The sequence below is a fragment of the Aphelocoma coerulescens genome, chromosome 15 (genome assembly GCF_041296385.1).
Source record: "Aphelocoma coerulescens isolate FSJ_1873_10779 chromosome 15, UR_Acoe_1.0, whole genome shotgun sequence".
Classification (NCBI taxonomy): Eukaryota; Metazoa; Chordata; class Aves; order Passeriformes; family Corvidae; genus Aphelocoma; species Aphelocoma coerulescens.
Window position 1 is genome coordinate 9,680,137 of NC_091029.1, and position 18,100 is coordinate 9,698,236.

Sequence of the window (18,100 nt, forward strand, 5' to 3'; positions counted from 1 at the left end):
GGGGTAGATCCTGTAAAGGCAGCTGGTATCCCAAGAGAGATATGACTTCCAAAACAAATCCTGAGGTTATGTGCACACAAGCCCTTCACACACACTCCTCATCCATAGCGGATGAACCTCCACAGTTGCTTCCTGCAACACTTCTGAACAAACACAGTGCCAAAACCAGAGTTAAAACAGCCCCTTCTTGTAGCAGCTTCACCCAAGAAAACAAACACACGTTTTGCTATTTGCAACCTTTATTTCATGAATAATTAAGAAGAAAACATGGCAACATTGGCAAATTGAAGGCATACATACTAAATACTCATACAGAATACATTATGGAGAAAGTAAAATGCCCAGGTCTTTAGTGGTCCTTGCAAACTGAAAGCATATTGGGTCCTTCAAAAGGTTTAGCTTAACATAGGCTTGCTGACTTTTCAAGGTCCAATGATTACCAACTTGTGCCTTTCAAACCAGAAATAGGGTGAAATACAATTGGAACACTCATCAAAATTTTCCTCAAACCTGTATTTCTCAGCTCTAGCCAGAAGCAAACAAAATGTTTTTTTCCTCCTTGCCATTTAAATTTATACACTAATACACCAGCCTAAGTATTCAAGACACAAGCACTTCTTGAAACATGTTCGTGTTACTCAGAACCTGCAGGAGTACAGATCTGTACACACACATTTATGCATGTGCATATAGGTACATCTATACATTTATGCAAAGCCTCTCTCTATGTAAGACGTGTGTAAACTATTCAAAAGGGTTCTGGGAAAAAAGCAAAGTAATGGTACTTGTCTAGAAGAAGAATTACTAAACACATACACTGACATACAACAGCTGTTTCAAGGGAGAGTAAAACCAATACAAATCAGAAAAGCTGGATGGATGAGAAGAGCTTTTAGAATCACTGGTTTTTATATCATCTTTAAAGGCCATGGAAAGTAAGCTTTAAATTAGCTATTTAGGAGATATCATTACTGGCTGCAGTGTCATCTCAAACAAGGTTACTCCTTATCCAGTATAGTGCTGTGAAGTCAGACTGAGGCATCAATAAAATTCCATTCTTTCAGTAAGTCCAAAATTCATCACAATGTTCTGTCAGTTCTGCCTCACACCTGAACTGGAAGCACCCTCGTCCGAGAGGTGGAGGGTACCAATTAATGCCCTTCTGGGTTTGATCGGGAGAGTTCTCCAGTATTAATTTGGATCACTGATTTATTTCAGATACACTGAACAACTCTTGATCATTCCGGACCTAAAATGACCTTACAGTCTGGAGGCAAACTAGTCTCTGCTTGTTTAGTAGTGTTATACTTTCTTCCCATTAGATAATACACCGAAAAAACACATTTCTGTTCAAAAAACCCTTCAGATACACATAAAAGTGCTACTCATAGACAGAAAAATTAACTTTACAATACACATAAAACCAAAAGTGTCTATCAAACTGAAATGCTATAAGTTACAAGGATTAATTACTTGAGTATGTTACATGTATTTGTGCCTAGCTGAACTGATTCCCAAGTAACCATCCTAACTGAACATATGCAATAATTGGAAACCATTAAAAGCCTCCAGAGAAATTTCAACAATGGAACAACAAAAAACCAAACCAACAACAAAAAGAAACAATAAAAATAAAACCCCAAACCAAAACCAAACAAAACAAAAAAAGAGCCCCCTTCTCCCCATTTGTTGAAAGTGTCTTCTCCCCACTTGTTGAAAGAGTTCAAAATCAAAAATGGACTATTCCATTATTGCAAGTGCAGTCTACAGGCCAGTTCTGTGGAACTGGGACTGCCAATGGCTCCTCTGCAGCAGGAAATGTCTGCTGGGCTCCCTCACTACCACATAAATACACCAGTTACATGCAATTAAAATAATACATGTATCACTAGGGTGAAAATGCACATAATACATTGCTATGCTGGGGCAGAGCAGGTTTTAAGCCTTGACCTCCCCAAGCAGCTTCCTTATATTCTAGAACTATGCAAAATACAAAAGCCTTAGAAAAGTGCAACAAAACTAGCTTTATGACATTTTTCTTTCCATTTCCATAAATACAATCTCATAAAAATATTATTAAACAGAAGCATACTTCCCAGTGGAGAACTAACAGGCCACATTTCAGCTTTTAGTAAATGATTTTGCCTAAACTGAAAACCCCTGAAAATAGGGGATTAAAATGAAACCAGCTTAATTACATCAGGCTGCTGCAATATTCTGCCAGAAGTTTACCCTCCTGCTCTGCATCCTCAAGTCCTGCTGGGACTGATGGGAACTTTATGTGCAACTCTGAGGCAGACAGTGGCCTATTCCCAGTGGTAAGGAATATTCCAAGCAAAAGCTAATGTCAATTAGAAAGAAGTCATCTGGTATTCATAGGTTTTACTACAGTTTCATTGTTAGGAAATAATTCTAATATCACAGAATGAATTAGCTCAAGGAGATTAGGACAGTGGCTTTCTCAAACCGAGTTCAAGGGTGTTGGATCCAAACAACCGGAAAGTGTAGCAAAAACATAAGGAAAAAAAGACACTTGTAATCAATTGACAGAAATCAGAACTGTACAAACCTCAACCTTTTAAGTTATTTAGGATTAATTATCCACAGCATACTTGGTACATATTCCAGATGCTTAACACGGGTTTGATAATTATAGGGCGTACTACAACACTGATTCTGAAATCAGGGAATACAACAGAAGGAACTTAGATGAAGGAGGGACACAGCAAGCCACACAGTAATTTAAAACCCATCCAGCCACTCTCCTGTGAAAGCAGAAACACTATTAAAGATACCTTTCTAAATAGGGACAATTAAATGTATTAAGAGAAGTCTGTGTTTTGCCAGTCAACACACACTAACTTGGGAAAGCACAATGGCATGTCCAGCACTCATGGATGATGAAGACACTTTAATAGCACTTCTCACCAAGTAATTTCTCAAACTGGTTAATGTTAGCTTAAAGAAAGGGATACAATAATGGTAGCTTAAAGAAAGGAATTACAGAAATCAATCTTGGCAGAACATAAAAATACAACAGAAATAAATATTTACCAAATCAAGGGAAGGACCACAAACAAGCTATACAGTTAACTCAGTCCATACATGGACATGACTATTTTAAGGTCCTCTTTCTAGGCCACCTCAGCATAACTCACAATAGGCAAAAAGTAGCATGAAGGTGTACAATTGCATTCCTTCCCAGAAGAATTTTGCCCCTTAGTAGCTCCTGCTTGGGGCTGTGTTAGTTGCAAGAGGCAAACAAGAAGTCAAGTCACCACAGGAGTCACAGGAACACAGTTTAAAGGTGTAACTGCATCACTTCAGCCAGCCCGGGGCAGCTTTGGAAGGAACTGTCACACACCTGAACTGTCATCTGAACACCAGGCAGTGTCCCCAAAGCAGGCACAGGCAGTAAGAAAAACAACCACAAGTTCTCCAAATCTCCAGCTTCCCAAATAATCTTGGTTAAAACTACACTGGCATAAAAATTGTGCCCTGGGCCAAATCTGTACAGAAATAGAATTGAGTGAAATTAATTTTTTAGTGATGCAAAAGAATCCAAATGTCTATAAAGTGTTGAAACTGAAAAAACACTGAGATCAGTAATAGAAGTGAGACTCCAATGTCACAGCTACACGATTCACAAGGCAGATCCTCAGCAGCTTAAACCCCTGTACTGCACTATTACAGGAGGGGTTTAATTTATTTCTCCCCATGCACGTAAAACCAGAGCATCACTGCTGCCAGGGATATTAACAGGAGTTTACACCAATAAATTAAAGCAGAGTTCATTTAGCTCTGGCAAATTAAGGGCCTCCTAAGACATGACGATGGACTTTACAGAAAAACACAAAAAGTGGAAATATTTCATAAAATTGGAGACAAAAAATTATCAGAAACATTACATGTAACTTGAAGAATATATTTTATGCAAAAGAGAAAAAAAATCTACCTTTAAATCAGAATCTGTCATAATTATATACTATATTCTGGATAAACTACCCACAAACACAAATTTAAAAGTGAAAATTTCACTCAGTTTTTCAGAGGCATGGGAATAAGACATTTTTTGTGAGGGCCAGACACTTGAGATCCTAAATTGGTGTTTCTATTTAAATAGACAGCCAAACCAAACTGGATTAAACAAAACCAACTGAAAACCAAATCAAGTGTAACACCCATAGAAGTGTTTCCATCCACAGGATCCAGAGGCTGACACAGCTGTACCTGCATCAGGATGTCCCACAGCTGTACTTGGCTGCCCACCCTACAGCTGGCCATGAGTAACCCTGATATTCTACAGCACAGGCACTTGCAAGGCACACAGTAAAATATAAATGGATGACAAAATATTTTCAGTACATTCAGAAATATTTGCTGGATTAAAAGGAAAGTAAATCAGCATAAACTTGCACTTCACATGAACAAAAACCCAGGCTGTTTCAGGATTAACTATGAACAGAAACCAAACACAACAGTATATTTATTCCACATCCAGAAGGGCTACAGCTATTTTTCCTCTTGAACAACTGAATGTGGTTTGAACCTTCAGAAAAAAACAGATTGTAGAGTGCAGCAGGGCATTATGTTTGCTTAAGATCTTCCATTGCTTCATTCCTCATTTGTAAAGGCTCAGATACATCAGCACACAAAAAAACTCTTCACAAAGCCCAGTGTTCCTGGGCTGGATTCACAGAGTTTTATCAGACAGATCACGCCAAGAAAATTTTACAGAGTTCTGAAATTTGTAACAAGATTCCTTTTATAATTACTGCTAGCTTTTCTCTCTCTTCCTTTCTGAAGACCAGCAGCTCATGTTTTTTACAGAAAGGATCTGGCAAACGTGATTTCTCTTTTGACAAATGGTTACACTCTCAGTGTTATTGCAGTTAAGGACTCAGACAACATTCCAGGTAAACGAAGATGACCATTGGACAGAAAAAAAATCAGCTCAAAGCTCGAATTACCTCACCAAACAGGTCATGAGTGAATTTAGATCAAGAAATGCTAACCTTTTCATTAGAAAAATATTTTTTTTTTTAAATCTAAGGCAATGAATAAGACAATCATAAATAAGGATATCTGTTCAGAGGATAAAGAGAAGGGTTTTTTAAACACTGACTGGCAAAATCTGGAATTTAATAGTAGGAGATAGAATGCAAGACAGCAGTAATGCATATTTCCAGTAAGACTATTCTTATTGGAACGTAAGAAATGAAGTAAAAAAAAAATTTGAAGAAATATAGAGGAGAGGAAAATGCATTTCAGACTTTTATTAAAATCTATTAATGAAGATTTTTCACTTGAAACCTCTCTTGCAACAACTGTCTTCAGATTATGTTGGCTCTTCAAATGCACCAATTAATAATCTGAGAGTATCTACTTCTAGTTCTAAAGAGCTGTAAGAATGTTTGAGACACTGCTGCTCTGAAAACTTCTCCAAAGGCCCTCAGCACGGGTTAAGTAGTTATTCTGCAAAGTTCCATAATTCTCACAGGCACATATCAGTATAAATGTGTATTCTTATACAATGCTGGAGACATGCTGAATTATTACTCTTCACATGGGCCATGTTCTTCAGATGATGGGGTTTTGGATTTGGCAATACTTTTGAGTTAAATCTGTGCTTTTATACCATGAAGAAGTTTCACAGATGCCAAGCACAGTTGCATTCACTGGGTTAACATCTATGACATTCAATCTGTCCTTAACAGTCGTAAGAGCACCATAGAACAGATTTATTTTCTTTACAATGGGGTTACTGCTGAAAGAGCCTGTGCTTATAAATAGCAGCTGTTACAGAACTCACTGCTCAAGTTAGCTTCTGCTTAATATTAATGAGATGTTCTGTGGCTGAACTGCTGAAAAGTGTTCAGAAAAGCAAGAGGCAGAAGCAATGACAGAGTGAAGTCTCCCCTCGATTTGACAAGCAAGATTACAACAAACAGCTCGTGACAAATGGAGCCATGAAATCATTGGGAGCCATTAACATTCCACACCAGGCCCTGAAGTGCCAGGACATATCAACTCAATGATCACTAAGGCACTTAAACTCTCTTGCCCAAGAGCTGCTAAATGAATTCAGGTACATTTTCAGAAAGAAAAAGAAGTTGAGCAGACTAAAGTTTCTCAATTCCTTCCTTGTGACAGTGAGTCATTTCCACGCAATATTTGAGACTACTGGGTGTACACACATTACATCAGTTCCTCCATAGTCCTTCCCAGAGAACATCTCACCTTCTGTCACTCAGATGAGGATGTGCAAGACCAATGAAAAACACACAGAAAACATGGCAAAGCTGGATTTTGAGACAAACTACTTCATTATTACAACTTATTGAGAATATCTTCTCTGCAGAGAAAATGCTATCCCAGTTCCAAACTTCTACCACAGACATCCACGACATGTGCTCATATTGCTGTAGAGGAAAGCCCGGGGTAGCTGTGTGGGCTGCACAGGCAAAGGAGGAAGAGAGGAAAGAACAAGCCAGACAAGGGGTGATTATTGATTCATTTCTGTTACAATGGAAGCACAGGGAGTTTGCACAGATTCCTTGAAGTAGAGTATACCCTGAAAGCCAGGAGCTGCATGTGCTAGTCTTTAACAATCCATAAGATAAAGATGAAAGCCACATCACTGTGACAGAGGTAGGCTTATAATGAAGCTTTAGAATGAAGACTTCTTCTGTGCCAGATTTTTCGAGGTATCGAGAGCACTTTTCCCCTCAGTTTATCATTATGGAATCAAAGCTTGTTTTCCTAGAATACTGTGCACATTTTAAAGGATGAAAAATAGCTGTATAGGCAGTAACTAAGTTACCGTTAAGAACTCTACTGTATTGGGCTGCCATATGCTGTGGGTAGAATATTCAGAGTCTGTGGAATCAGGATACTACAGAAAGTCCAGTAATATGATGCCATGTTATCCTTTTCTTTCTCAAAGCTTTATCTGTACATTTAGTCTCCTATATGCTAGAGGAAGCATTCATCTCACTCTCCCAGGAAAGAAAGTTTCAGGAAGTCTGACTGGAAAGGCAGCACATAAGTAGTCCAGGCTCTTTAGGCTACATAATTAATCTGAATAGCTTAATAACCTGGGTTATTCCAAGCACTGTGGCAACAAGTTCTTGCTTTTAAACAGTTGTTTCCATGCTTAGTAGCTGAAGCAATCTGAGGCAATCCATGATAGAGTCACTGAAGTTTGAGGGGACTCAAATGTTGCCGGTTTTCAGTGAAATGGGGATTAGCATTTCAGTAAGATTTCCATCTGGTAGCTCATGTTGGTTGTATCCCACGGATCTGCCGAATGATTAGGGTTCAGGTTTCAAAGTATTTGTAAATTGCTGTAACATACAGCATGACATTCTGCCAGTCCGGACGCTCAGTTCGCACCATTTCATTGATGTCCTGTTACAGAAAACAGATTGGTCAAAATCAGAAATGAAAACCTTGAGAGCAATGCAGCAGTGTTTTCACACACTCCTGGGAATGGTAAATCTGTCAAGTTTCCACAATTTAAAGCACTGATGAAGAAAGTTCTGTTTTCCTCCATATATCTTGGTATTACTTACAAAATGTAACAAATAGCATATCTGTAGATAGTTCTTTTGTTGATTTAAGATTGAAATGTCTGATGCTGTGCATGCTCAAGCTGTCCCCCACTGAGCACAGCTGGTACAATAGTCAGACTTTAGTGTTCACACAACCCTGCATCAGCCTTGCAAATCAACTCAACCTACCCAGGAACTGTAAGCCACAGAATCAAGACCCAGATATTAATTACAGTTCAAAATTCCCATCAGGTTAAGCAGCAATAAATACTTAAATTCCACCTACTCTCTTCAGCACGTGTACAAAGCAAAACAGAGTGATGTAGTTTCTAGTAATTTATGTTTACTGTAAAGTTCTATTTGAAAGCTTTGGATGCAGGAATCTCCAGAACTCAAAAAAGAAGTTGTGAGTTTTTTTAGCTGAACACCTTCAGAGGATGAATAACTTCTACTTGCATTCCACTCCTATTTACATACAGGAGTTTTCACACCCTTCTTCACCCTCTACTCATGTAATATGGATTAAAAAAAAAAATCCTCAAACATACACATCACATACACTGTGCACGTAGGTATGTAAAGAGATACTGACTTATTAAGATGGATACAATTTACACTTAGACTTAATTCCATTCAATTTGTCTGTTTAGGGTATCTGTAATGAAGTACATCACAAAAAGGAAGGACAGACAGCAACCATTTAGATTAAGGCTGAATTATGCAAGAATTTTTGCAGTTATTTTCCACAATCTCATTCTTACATCAGCACTTGGTAAGAAACTTCCACATTTCAAATCAGTGCCAAAGTCAAAGTACGAAAGCCCAGGAGCTGCACTGCCATTGTTAGCAAACACAATGCTGGGGGGGGTAAAGCACTGATAAGGATCAAGGAAAGTGTTATTTTTAAAAACTCTGTCATACTGTTAGTTGCTAACTATGGCAGCTTTGTTAGAATTTAGGTTGCAAAAAGTATCACTTAAGTATAATTTCTGATAATGGCCATTTCAACATTTTCATGACCGCTCACAAGGGTTTGGGATACTCCCAATTCCACACCTTCAGAAATACTCCTTTTCTAGTAAACACTCTACTATTGAAAACTAATTATTTTTATCTAAAATTTGTGTAAGACAACTTACAAACAATCACTGAAAAAACCTTACAACTATTTGCAATGCTGAAAAATTAAAAGTCTAAACTGAAGAGGCAAATCTCAACTCTCACAGTACACTGAGAAAAAGAAACACATTGCTTGATTTGTAGCTCCAGAGTTCCAGAAATCCCAAATAATTTAGAAGTATGTCAGAGACAGGAGAGATTTAATGGATTCTTGAAAACTGTATCCCATAACTGTTTCCCAAACTATTCTCAAACAAATTCATTGCCGTTATTAATAGTTCTTTTTGTATTGAGAGGTAAATGTTGGTGAACCTTCCTTTTAAAGCTTAACAGGTCTGTATTTTAGTCATTATTTAGTGCAAGAACCTCTAGCTGAGCTCGTCTGCTGCTATTTTTAAGTATAAACATCCAAATCTTTTGAGACTACAAAACAGAGTAATTTTGATTTTTTATAAATGGGTCATAATTCATTCAATATGCATTTAAATCTTACCAGAGTAGATTTAATGCCAACACTTTCAGCTGCCTGAAAAGCCAAAGTAAAATTTCTTCTCTGCATGAGATATAGAAACATGTTAGAAAACAAGGAAATACTATTTCAAACATAACAAAATGATCTTAAGAATGTTCATAATAATGCTACTACTTTTGCTTCAAATGGAGTCTATAACTTGACTACAGTAATTCAAAGGAACCACAAGAATGAATGTGTTTAATATCGTGCAAAAATTTATGAAAGATTTTTATTAATTGCCTGTTCAGAAAATAATGCTGAATATCATTGTCAGTGAAGAACAACTGAGTTATAAAATACTAAAGAAGAGATTATTTATTCTCTAAAAAGCATAAATAAAAAAATCTCTTCATGCATTAGTGAAATAATCTTATGTTTTTAGGATCTATTATTAATTGTACATTCTGGGCTAACACACCAATAGGTAGGAACTGTGGCGGACCAGAACACACAGAGATTATTTGGAAATCCTAGTAACACTGAGGTTTTTAGGACTCAAATTAGTTCATTGTTCTTTATTAACTCATATTAACTAAAGCATTGCAGTGCTGGGAATAGGATTTTTAATGTCTTACCTTGTCCTGGCTGTTCAGTTCTTGATAGGGAATATGGGCTGGGAGGTAAGTGTGGAGAACTGCACAGAAAGCCAGGCCATCATTCCAGCTGCTGCTGAAGTTTGTGATGTCAATATTCTTGAAGGGAAAAAAATATAAGCAATATCAAAGCCATAATCTAAGAATTATTACATGCTACCAATTCATCAATACTTCTTTTTAATGCCTTTGAAGAAATTGGCAGAGAAAGTGGACAGCCCAATACCAAAGTTCTGTGGTAAGAACTGCACTACTAAAAAAATATATACTGATAAGAAAGTCAGTTATTCTACATATTAATTTCAGGTAATATTAAGCCCTCCCTCAAAAGAAAGTGCAAAATGTATGCCTGAGTGTGTGTTAAAAGCTGTAAAACGTTGTGCTAGAAGGTAATGGATTTGGTGCAACTGTACACCCCAAAATAGAAAAGCAAACAAGTTAAATACGTGTACCCCAAATCCCTGATCAGGAAATGTGCTCGTATCTCTGTTAAGGTTCATTCTATTTTCTGCTTCTACTACATTCATATCCAGACAAAATTTCTAAAAGATGAGGACAAATTTTCTCTTCTAAACAAACCATTTCTCTATAGAAACTGATGTGAAAAAGATCACAAACAAAAGTTAACTTTCATTTGGAAATAAAGATGTTCCAGCACATTTAGTGCTGACAGTAGCAGAGAATCTTTGGGATTGAAACTGGAATTGAAAACTGCTGTCCTGCACTCTTGATCTTTTAGTTCCCGTAGGAAACTCAGTGGCACTAGTAAATGCATCTCCTGAGACTGTATAAATTATTGTAGAGTCAGCCCAATCCAAAAGAATTATGAATAGGATGCCTCAGTGACCTTTTAAAATGAATAAGATGCCTCAGTGACCTCAGTGACTGTATATTTGACTGTTGGCAGTTAAACAATGTTAGAGAGGCTAAGTGGATCGCAGTCAGTTTAAACTTTAGTTAGGAAACAACGAGTAACAACAATATATCATCTATCTTTTACACTTCCATGGAGAAATATAAATATGGTTTAATATCTAACTCACTTAACTGGGCTCAAGCAGAAGCTTAGTTTTCAAAATTTTAACAGCAGGAACTAAAACCTCCAGTCAGAGAAGTGCAGAATCACAATCACCTGAGCCAACCATTCACCTGACAGCAATTTAGTCATCATCATCACCTGTCTTTGACAAGACACTAAAACTTGGCACTCCTAAGGCAGAAAACTCCACCCAGAGCCAGTGTTCTGTGCCAGGCAGAGTGGGAATGAAGGCACTTGTACTTCTTGTCAAAGCAGTGCTTTGGACTTCAAATGAACAACAACCACAGTCTCCTCCAACAAGAGGAAAAAACCAAAACTCTGGACAATTTCTAGAAGAATGCGAGGGAAATCTTTGTTTCCTGCTCAGCTTTAACACTTTTGATGCGAAGTGGCCCCGGTGCAGGTCCAGGCTCTGATGTCAGTGTACGTGCTGGGGCTCACAGTGCCCGGGGCCGGAGCCGCTCCTGCCGCACACGGAAACGGCGGCGCTGGAGACCCCCAGTCTGTGGGAACAGCTCTGCACACAGCTTCCTCCAGCCACAGGGGTGGGAAAATTTAAAAGCAAAAGGAAAAAAAAGAAGGGAGAAAAAAAAGTGCTCCTTTCTCCTCAAGAGAGACAGGAAATTGGATTTAAATTAATGCCTGGTTAAAACTTTCTCAATGTTACTTAAATTAGGGAAACATATGCAACACACAGTATGAGGTTTTAAGGGGAAAAAAAAAAAGGAAAAATGTCAGCTTGTTAAAGCCAATAAATTTCTACTTGTGTCCATTTACAGAAGTTACTTTTTGGAAAGTTCTTTCCTCCTATCCTGTAACCAGTAACACCTCAGCTCACATCTGTGTCAGTGAGATGGATAAAGGTAGGGAGAGGAGCTTTTTCTTGTCACAGTCATGTGTGGCAAGCTGGCTATATAAATCAGGTGTGAATGATCATATTTGCTTTGCTATACAATCCACTGAGGGAGAAAAAGCTCAGTCCTGAGCTTTTCACCTCTTGGCTGAAATGTTCTCCCCCTCTGTTCCTGAGATGGCCAAGTGATGTGGGAATGGTAGGAGAAAGATGTAAACTGGCATTGCCACAGTGGAATTACAACAAGCAAAAGTCATCTTCCCTTAAACATTACAATAGTATAAACTAAAAACTTTGCTTTAACTATTAGTAAGTATCCATAGAATGCTGAATTTTTAATATAAACACTGGAGGGGAAAAGGGCCACTTAAAGTGCGCCTACAAGTTTGGTTGGTTCTCAAACAAAACCAAACTCAGAATACCCTTTTTTTCTAAATCATCTTGTAGGGTCCAGCTTTTATTATTAAGACAACAAGCAGAAAACAAACCCATCATCCAAGAATTTTAATGTATCCAGAGAAGCTGAATTAAATACAACGGAAGGAAACAATTAAAAGGGACTGGTTTCTGTTTCCAATTGCTCTAAGCATTATGAATTATTATTACCTCTCAGACTAAAAGAAGTATAATATTGGTCAGACAGTAAAAAACAAATCCAGAAATGGGACAGATTGTCATTTAAACTGAAAATTTAATTTTTCATGTAGGGCTTTGAGCACACAACTAGCACATTTAAATACAGCAAATTTTATTTCCTAAAGGCTTTTAACTACTTGTGGTTTTTTTGAAAAAGCTTGGCCAGTATAATGAAATCAATCTTGCATTAAGCTCTTATTTCTCAAAGAATTGATGGTAAACAGAACATCAGCCTAAAATCTCTGACATAATTTCTTCTTTGTTACTGCTTTTATTAAGTAATTGGCTCTATTAAGACAATTCTGCTGGAATCTAATCTAGAATTATTCTTCAAGACATTTCAGACCACAAAGTATTAAAGCAACTGAAGGACATACTTTCAGATAAATTGTCAAATGAGGAATAAGCCTTTCTGGAGATAGATGAACTAGAAGGGGATTTATCAGCCCTTGCCTATTAGTGATTAAGATGTAGGATGGGAATGAAGCCACCTCTAGTATTTGGGGTAGATGTTTTTTAAAAAGGCAATTCTAACAAAAGTTAAACCAGTAAGACCATTGTAATAAAAAGATCTGTAGAAGCCACTTTCCAAACAGGAGTAAGTAACAGAGTTAAAAATTTGTAAGTCCTTTCTGGAGACAGAACATAAAAATATAAAGTGAAAAATAGATGGTAATTAAACAACCTGGTAGATCCACAACCAAGAAACATTTCAAGCATTACTCAAGCCCCTGTTGAACTGGAAACTGCAGAGTAGGAGTCTCTCTCACCACAAAATAAGTATTCCCTTGAGCACATACAGAAAAAAAGACTAAAAACAGTATTCCCCATGAAACATTCTAGACTGCTTAACAGACTGGGCTCTGCATAACATCAACCAAAGATCTCTGCAAACCTATGACTTTTCTAAAATTCACCATTTAAAAGTGGTTTTAACCAGTGTACTGCTAATTCAAAAATTTTCTTCCATTGCTTTTTGCAATAATCCTAAATTAACAGAGGGTCTTCTAAAGTCAGTGAAATACTTTTTTAGAAAAAAGCAAGAAACAAATGTTAACTATTATAACCCAGTAATTCCTTACTTTTTTTTTATCCCCCCAGAAAACTTCCACAGCTAAAAAACCCCAAAAACATCAAGAAACCCAGCTATACAAAACATGGTTTCTAACTCACAAATTAAGAACAAAGTAATTTTAACCACTTGTTTAGACACAGCCACAGGTTGAATCTCCCTGAGCTATGGACATCAGAACTCCAGCAGAAGAGCATCCTGCACAGCAGCTATTTCTCCATCCCTTGTTCTTGGAGGAGAGATTCCCATATCCAAACTTGGTTTGGCTCTGAAAAGAGTCAGGACATGAAGAAAATAAAAACATATGTCTATGTCTCTGTTGTATTAGTTAATTAAATAAGTGGGTTGAGAAAGCAAAACCATTAATATGATTCTGTGCTATAATGTATTAAAGCCTTAAAATAAGATTTGAAGTTTAAGTGTACAGACCTTGGCAGGCTTCTTCCCATGGTAAAATGTAAGTAAAATGCTTTTAAAAGCTTTCACAGATACATAGGCAAACGAAAAGAGTATCCATTACAGAAGATGACAAAGGTAAACTATGAAAGAACTGCTATCCATGCTCCATTGAATCAGGATTCACTGACTCTCAAATCATGGAATAAAGCTGTGGCTATCTACTTCGGGCAGTAGGTAAGAACATAATCTGGAACACACTTAGCAGCAGTCCCAACTACTGCCTCTCCAATCCCAGCTTCTGGAAAGGCAGTAAATGGCAAATATAGACCATCAAAACCCTTAACCACTGACTGGTAATGTTCCTTTCCATACCAAACACGTTATTTTTCAGTTTGGGCACAGAAAAGAACCATAAAAGAAGCAGTCATTCTCACAAAATCCAGTAATAGCTTCAGACATTAATGTCTGAAACACTTAGAGGTACAGACAGCTTCATAATTTATTCTAAATTTTGTCATAATTAAGTCTAACAAGCTGACATTTCTGTTGTATCAGAATCCAATCCAAACACAAGAAGGATGCATGTCCTTCCTTAACTCAAGAATTTTTGGCTAAAGCATCAGCTTAAACCAAGTGCTTTGGCTTCCTGACTACTCTGATGAATCACCCTAGAGTCAGTATTTGAACACAGGCTTACATAAGCATAGTCATGTCCTTTTCTTGTGCATTTTTAAAATCAATATAGTACTTTGAATAGAATATGACCTAGCTTAGCATTGAGAGGTTTAAAAAAAAAAGTAACCTGAACCATCTTTTACTTCTAGTTTTGTTATTCTACACTTACTGCTCAAGCACAAATGAAAATATTGCTTGATTTCAAGGTGCATTGAGCATAGCATTCAATTTTTTGTAAGACATGTAGCTTTGATCTGTACAGGAGGTAAAAATTAGGTGGTCTTTCCAGCAGAAAGCAGCATTGCATGAAATAGAGGACAGGTACTACAGGGCTACACTAAGAGTATCTGTACCTAGGAAGTGTGGAAAGCTCAAACAAAAAATTAGTCAATTCTTGTTGCTATTTTGTGACAATTGTTTTTTTTGGTGTCAGACTTCTGGAAGTGAATTATCTCTCAGAATGCTGACAAAAATGGAAAATAAATTGAAATACTGCTGGAGATAAGAATGGGTAAGGACGTGTGTATCCTGTTTATTGGTCCTCTTTTAACATGAAACATGCATGCTCACATCCTATTTGGGACTTTTATTAGCTGCGTACTCAAAATGAAAGTAGCTGTGCTCCAGCCAGGGTAAATGCTCCATAACAGCTGGATGGGATTACTTTATGCTTTGAAGATATCTGGAATTCATGACAGTTTCATGACACTGCACATATTTTAGAGCAGCCAGGAGGATTCTCTCCTCTGAAAAATGCAGGACTTGGGTCTGTACTCTGAAGCAGTGTCAGATCCTGAGCAAAGCTAACACATGATGAAATTTCAAGTATTTTGTGACTGTTGATCGGAAAACTAAAGGTGATTTGCTCCTCTTTTATCTAAATTCTTATCTTGAGAGCAGCTCTCCTCTTTCATGGCTTAGAGATCTGTTCAGCTCAGAGTATAATGCAGCTCAGTAACTTAATGTGTGCAATTGTGTCAAGACTGAACTGGCTCTGGATGGAAGTTAATACAGAATCTGCCTCTGCTAGCTCTGCACTGACCTTCTGCAGATCACCATTCTCAAAACCTAAGCTCCAAGGAGAAATTCTGCCTGCAAACAACATTCAGATAGCATATTAAAAGCTACAATATAGTAAGAGATTAAGTCATTCAGGTTTTTACACCAGTAATTTCTCTTATTTTCATTGGCTTATCAATCTAATTTTTTTATTGAGGTCTTGAAAAAACATTTGGAACACAGTTAAACATTAACAACTACATTTAAAGGTGACTATTCATTTATTCCCCTCCAAATTTGCTTGAATAAATCAAGAAAAGTGTACAATGAAGTAATTTATAGGGTTTTTTAACAGGGTTTATTCCACTATAATGGACTGAAATCAAGAGCTTCACCACACTATCATATTTGAATTATTTAGCATTTGCAAAGTTTCAGGCTTCTAAAGCAGAAATAAGTACTTAAGACTTTTAATCAAAAGCTTGAAAGCAATTTTCTGGAAGGGATAGGAAAGCAGGAGTTACTTCTCTTCCATTTTACTTGAGCAGACACAAAACCCATACCAGTTGTACCAGACAATTCTGTAGTGCTGTATTCTCCGCAATTATCTTTTGAATAAAGAAAACCTTCTCTCTTTGAAACAGGACAGACTTTGGTGTGGTTTTTTTCTTTAGTATTTTATCCTGCTGTTGTTGATAAGGATAAACCAACTCCACCACATCTGGTATTTAACAGGCTGAAGCACTAGCAGCTCACCTATAACCCTGTACACCTTCAAAAAATTTTAGAAATTAAGATTTGCATCCGGCTACTTGTGTGATTACTATTTGTTAGTATTTATTAGCTATTTTCCACTATCCAGTGCAAAATATAATGCCAGGAATGAAAGGGAAAACAGTGCCAGGAGCAAACATGTCTCTGTTAGAAATAGAGCTTTAACTCAACATGTACGGTTCTATCTTCCCTGTGAAACACCAACAGCTGAAATAATTTTCTATAAATACCTTACATGCATTTATGCATAAAAACCTACAGCTGTGGGACATCACCTCCAGGTGAGAGGGAGAAAACAGGACAAAAAAGTGATTACTGTTGCCAATGGATATAGAAGGAAACACATCTTTCTATGCTGGCAAAGGCATACTTGAAAAATACTGGTTTATAGGGTTTTACTTAAGTGTGGGTAGTTTAATATGAATAGGACAAAATTAACAAAATAATTATTCTGAAGCAAAAGGCTTCTAACACTTCCTTTTCTTTGTTTCCAAAGGATGGTTACCATCTTCCGGGTCATTTTGGAACTTGTTACAGACTCAATTTGCAAGTATCTTTCCTTTAGCCTGCCATATTTACAGCTAATACTGGCCAAACTGGTAACTGTATAGAAATTGGTGACTGGATAGAAAGTGACCTACTGCTCTTCCTAGAGGAAAAGGCTCTGATATTTAGGACTCATGTTCTGTGAGGCTCCTGCAGCAGCTCAGCGACAGAGGAGGGCTGGGCAGCCAGCATGTACCTGCAGCTCAGAAAAGCATGTGCTGGTTCTTACCCAGGTGCTAAACCAAACAAAAGCAACAGTGGTACAGAGGAAAAATAGAAGTTCTAATGATAGGAAATGCTGGGGAGAAAAGGGAACTGTGGCAGAGTGTGAGACACCAGGAAGAGCTGGAGGTAAAGAGGGTATCCTGTCCATGCCTGGAGGACAGGGAAGGAAGAAGAGGTAGTACCTTTAAGCAGGACTGAATGAAGAAGGTTCATTACGTTGATGCTTGTTTACTGTTCGTCAGTTTTGAATACACATAGTTTCAAAAAAAATTTAAATGAAATAGAGATTCATTGAAAATAAAAAAGAAAAAAATCCTTATCTGCTATTGATAACATTGAGATGCCAGAAAGCTGGATAAACACTGTTCACAACAAATACAGTGCTGGGTATGTTTAAAACATTAGAACACCACCAACACGGTGTTCAACCAGAACTGAATTTCAGGCGATGTTGAAAATAATCAAATTCTGTACAACAAAGAAATGAAAAATGAGTGTGCCTAAAGCAAAAGGCATTCTTCTACAAGAACTAACTTAATATAACCTCCTGATACTATCTTGCAGTTTCAATGAAGGCATTGCAGTGGCTCTGCAGATGCTCTGTGCTCAGTACCATGCTGCAGGTTTTGAAGCAAGTACAGAAAGTCTCAAAACCTATCCTTTTACCACTGTTTATAAAACTCAAGAAATTATAAGCATCAATCTGTAGAATCAGAAGCAAATTCTTGCATGTGCACACAACTACAGAATTAAAAGTTTGGAATAATTTCTATCACTTTTCCTAACCAGATTAGTGAAGCTGTCAAATTCATCTTTCATTTCAAGACAATATGGGAAAATATTTTTGCACTTAGTTCGAGGATTTATAAAGAAATATAACATCCTGCCTTTTTTAAAATGTGGGGAAGGAGAAAGGCTCTTTCCACAAAGCTGCTTATCCTCAGAAATAGCACAGTTTAGTACCAGACGTGCCACAGGAAGAGGGGGAGGGCTTATATCACAGCCTGTCCATTGTGCTGAAGGAGGACTTTTCCTATGGATGGGCGACCATCCTGTTATGCGGCTCTCAACTTCCTTCTGCATTGTGAGGCTCAAGTCATGGA

At 37.4% G+C, this 18,100-nt stretch overlaps 1 protein-coding gene across 5 annotated transcripts in view; it reads right to left on the minus strand.

Moving 5' to 3' along the window:
- Nucleotides 1-221: 221 nt before the first annotated feature.
- SPECC1L (sperm antigen with calponin homology and coiled-coil domains 1 like) overlaps nucleotides 222-18,100 on the minus strand; it is a 63,528-nt gene continuing 45,649 nt past the window's right edge. For all 5 annotated transcript variants that reach the window (XM_069031434.1, XM_069031433.1, XM_069031435.1 and 2 more), the window contains 3 exons: nucleotides 9,762-9,878; nucleotides 9,166-9,225; nucleotides 222-7,410 (listed from right to left, as the gene is read on the minus strand). In XM_069031434.1, the coding sequence (XP_068887535.1) occupies nucleotides 7,321-7,410; nucleotides 9,166-9,225; nucleotides 9,762-9,878 (267 nt within the window). In that variant the 3' untranslated portion in view covers nucleotides 222-7,320. The remainder of the gene's footprint in view (nucleotides 7,411-9,165; nucleotides 9,226-9,761; nucleotides 9,879-18,100) is intronic.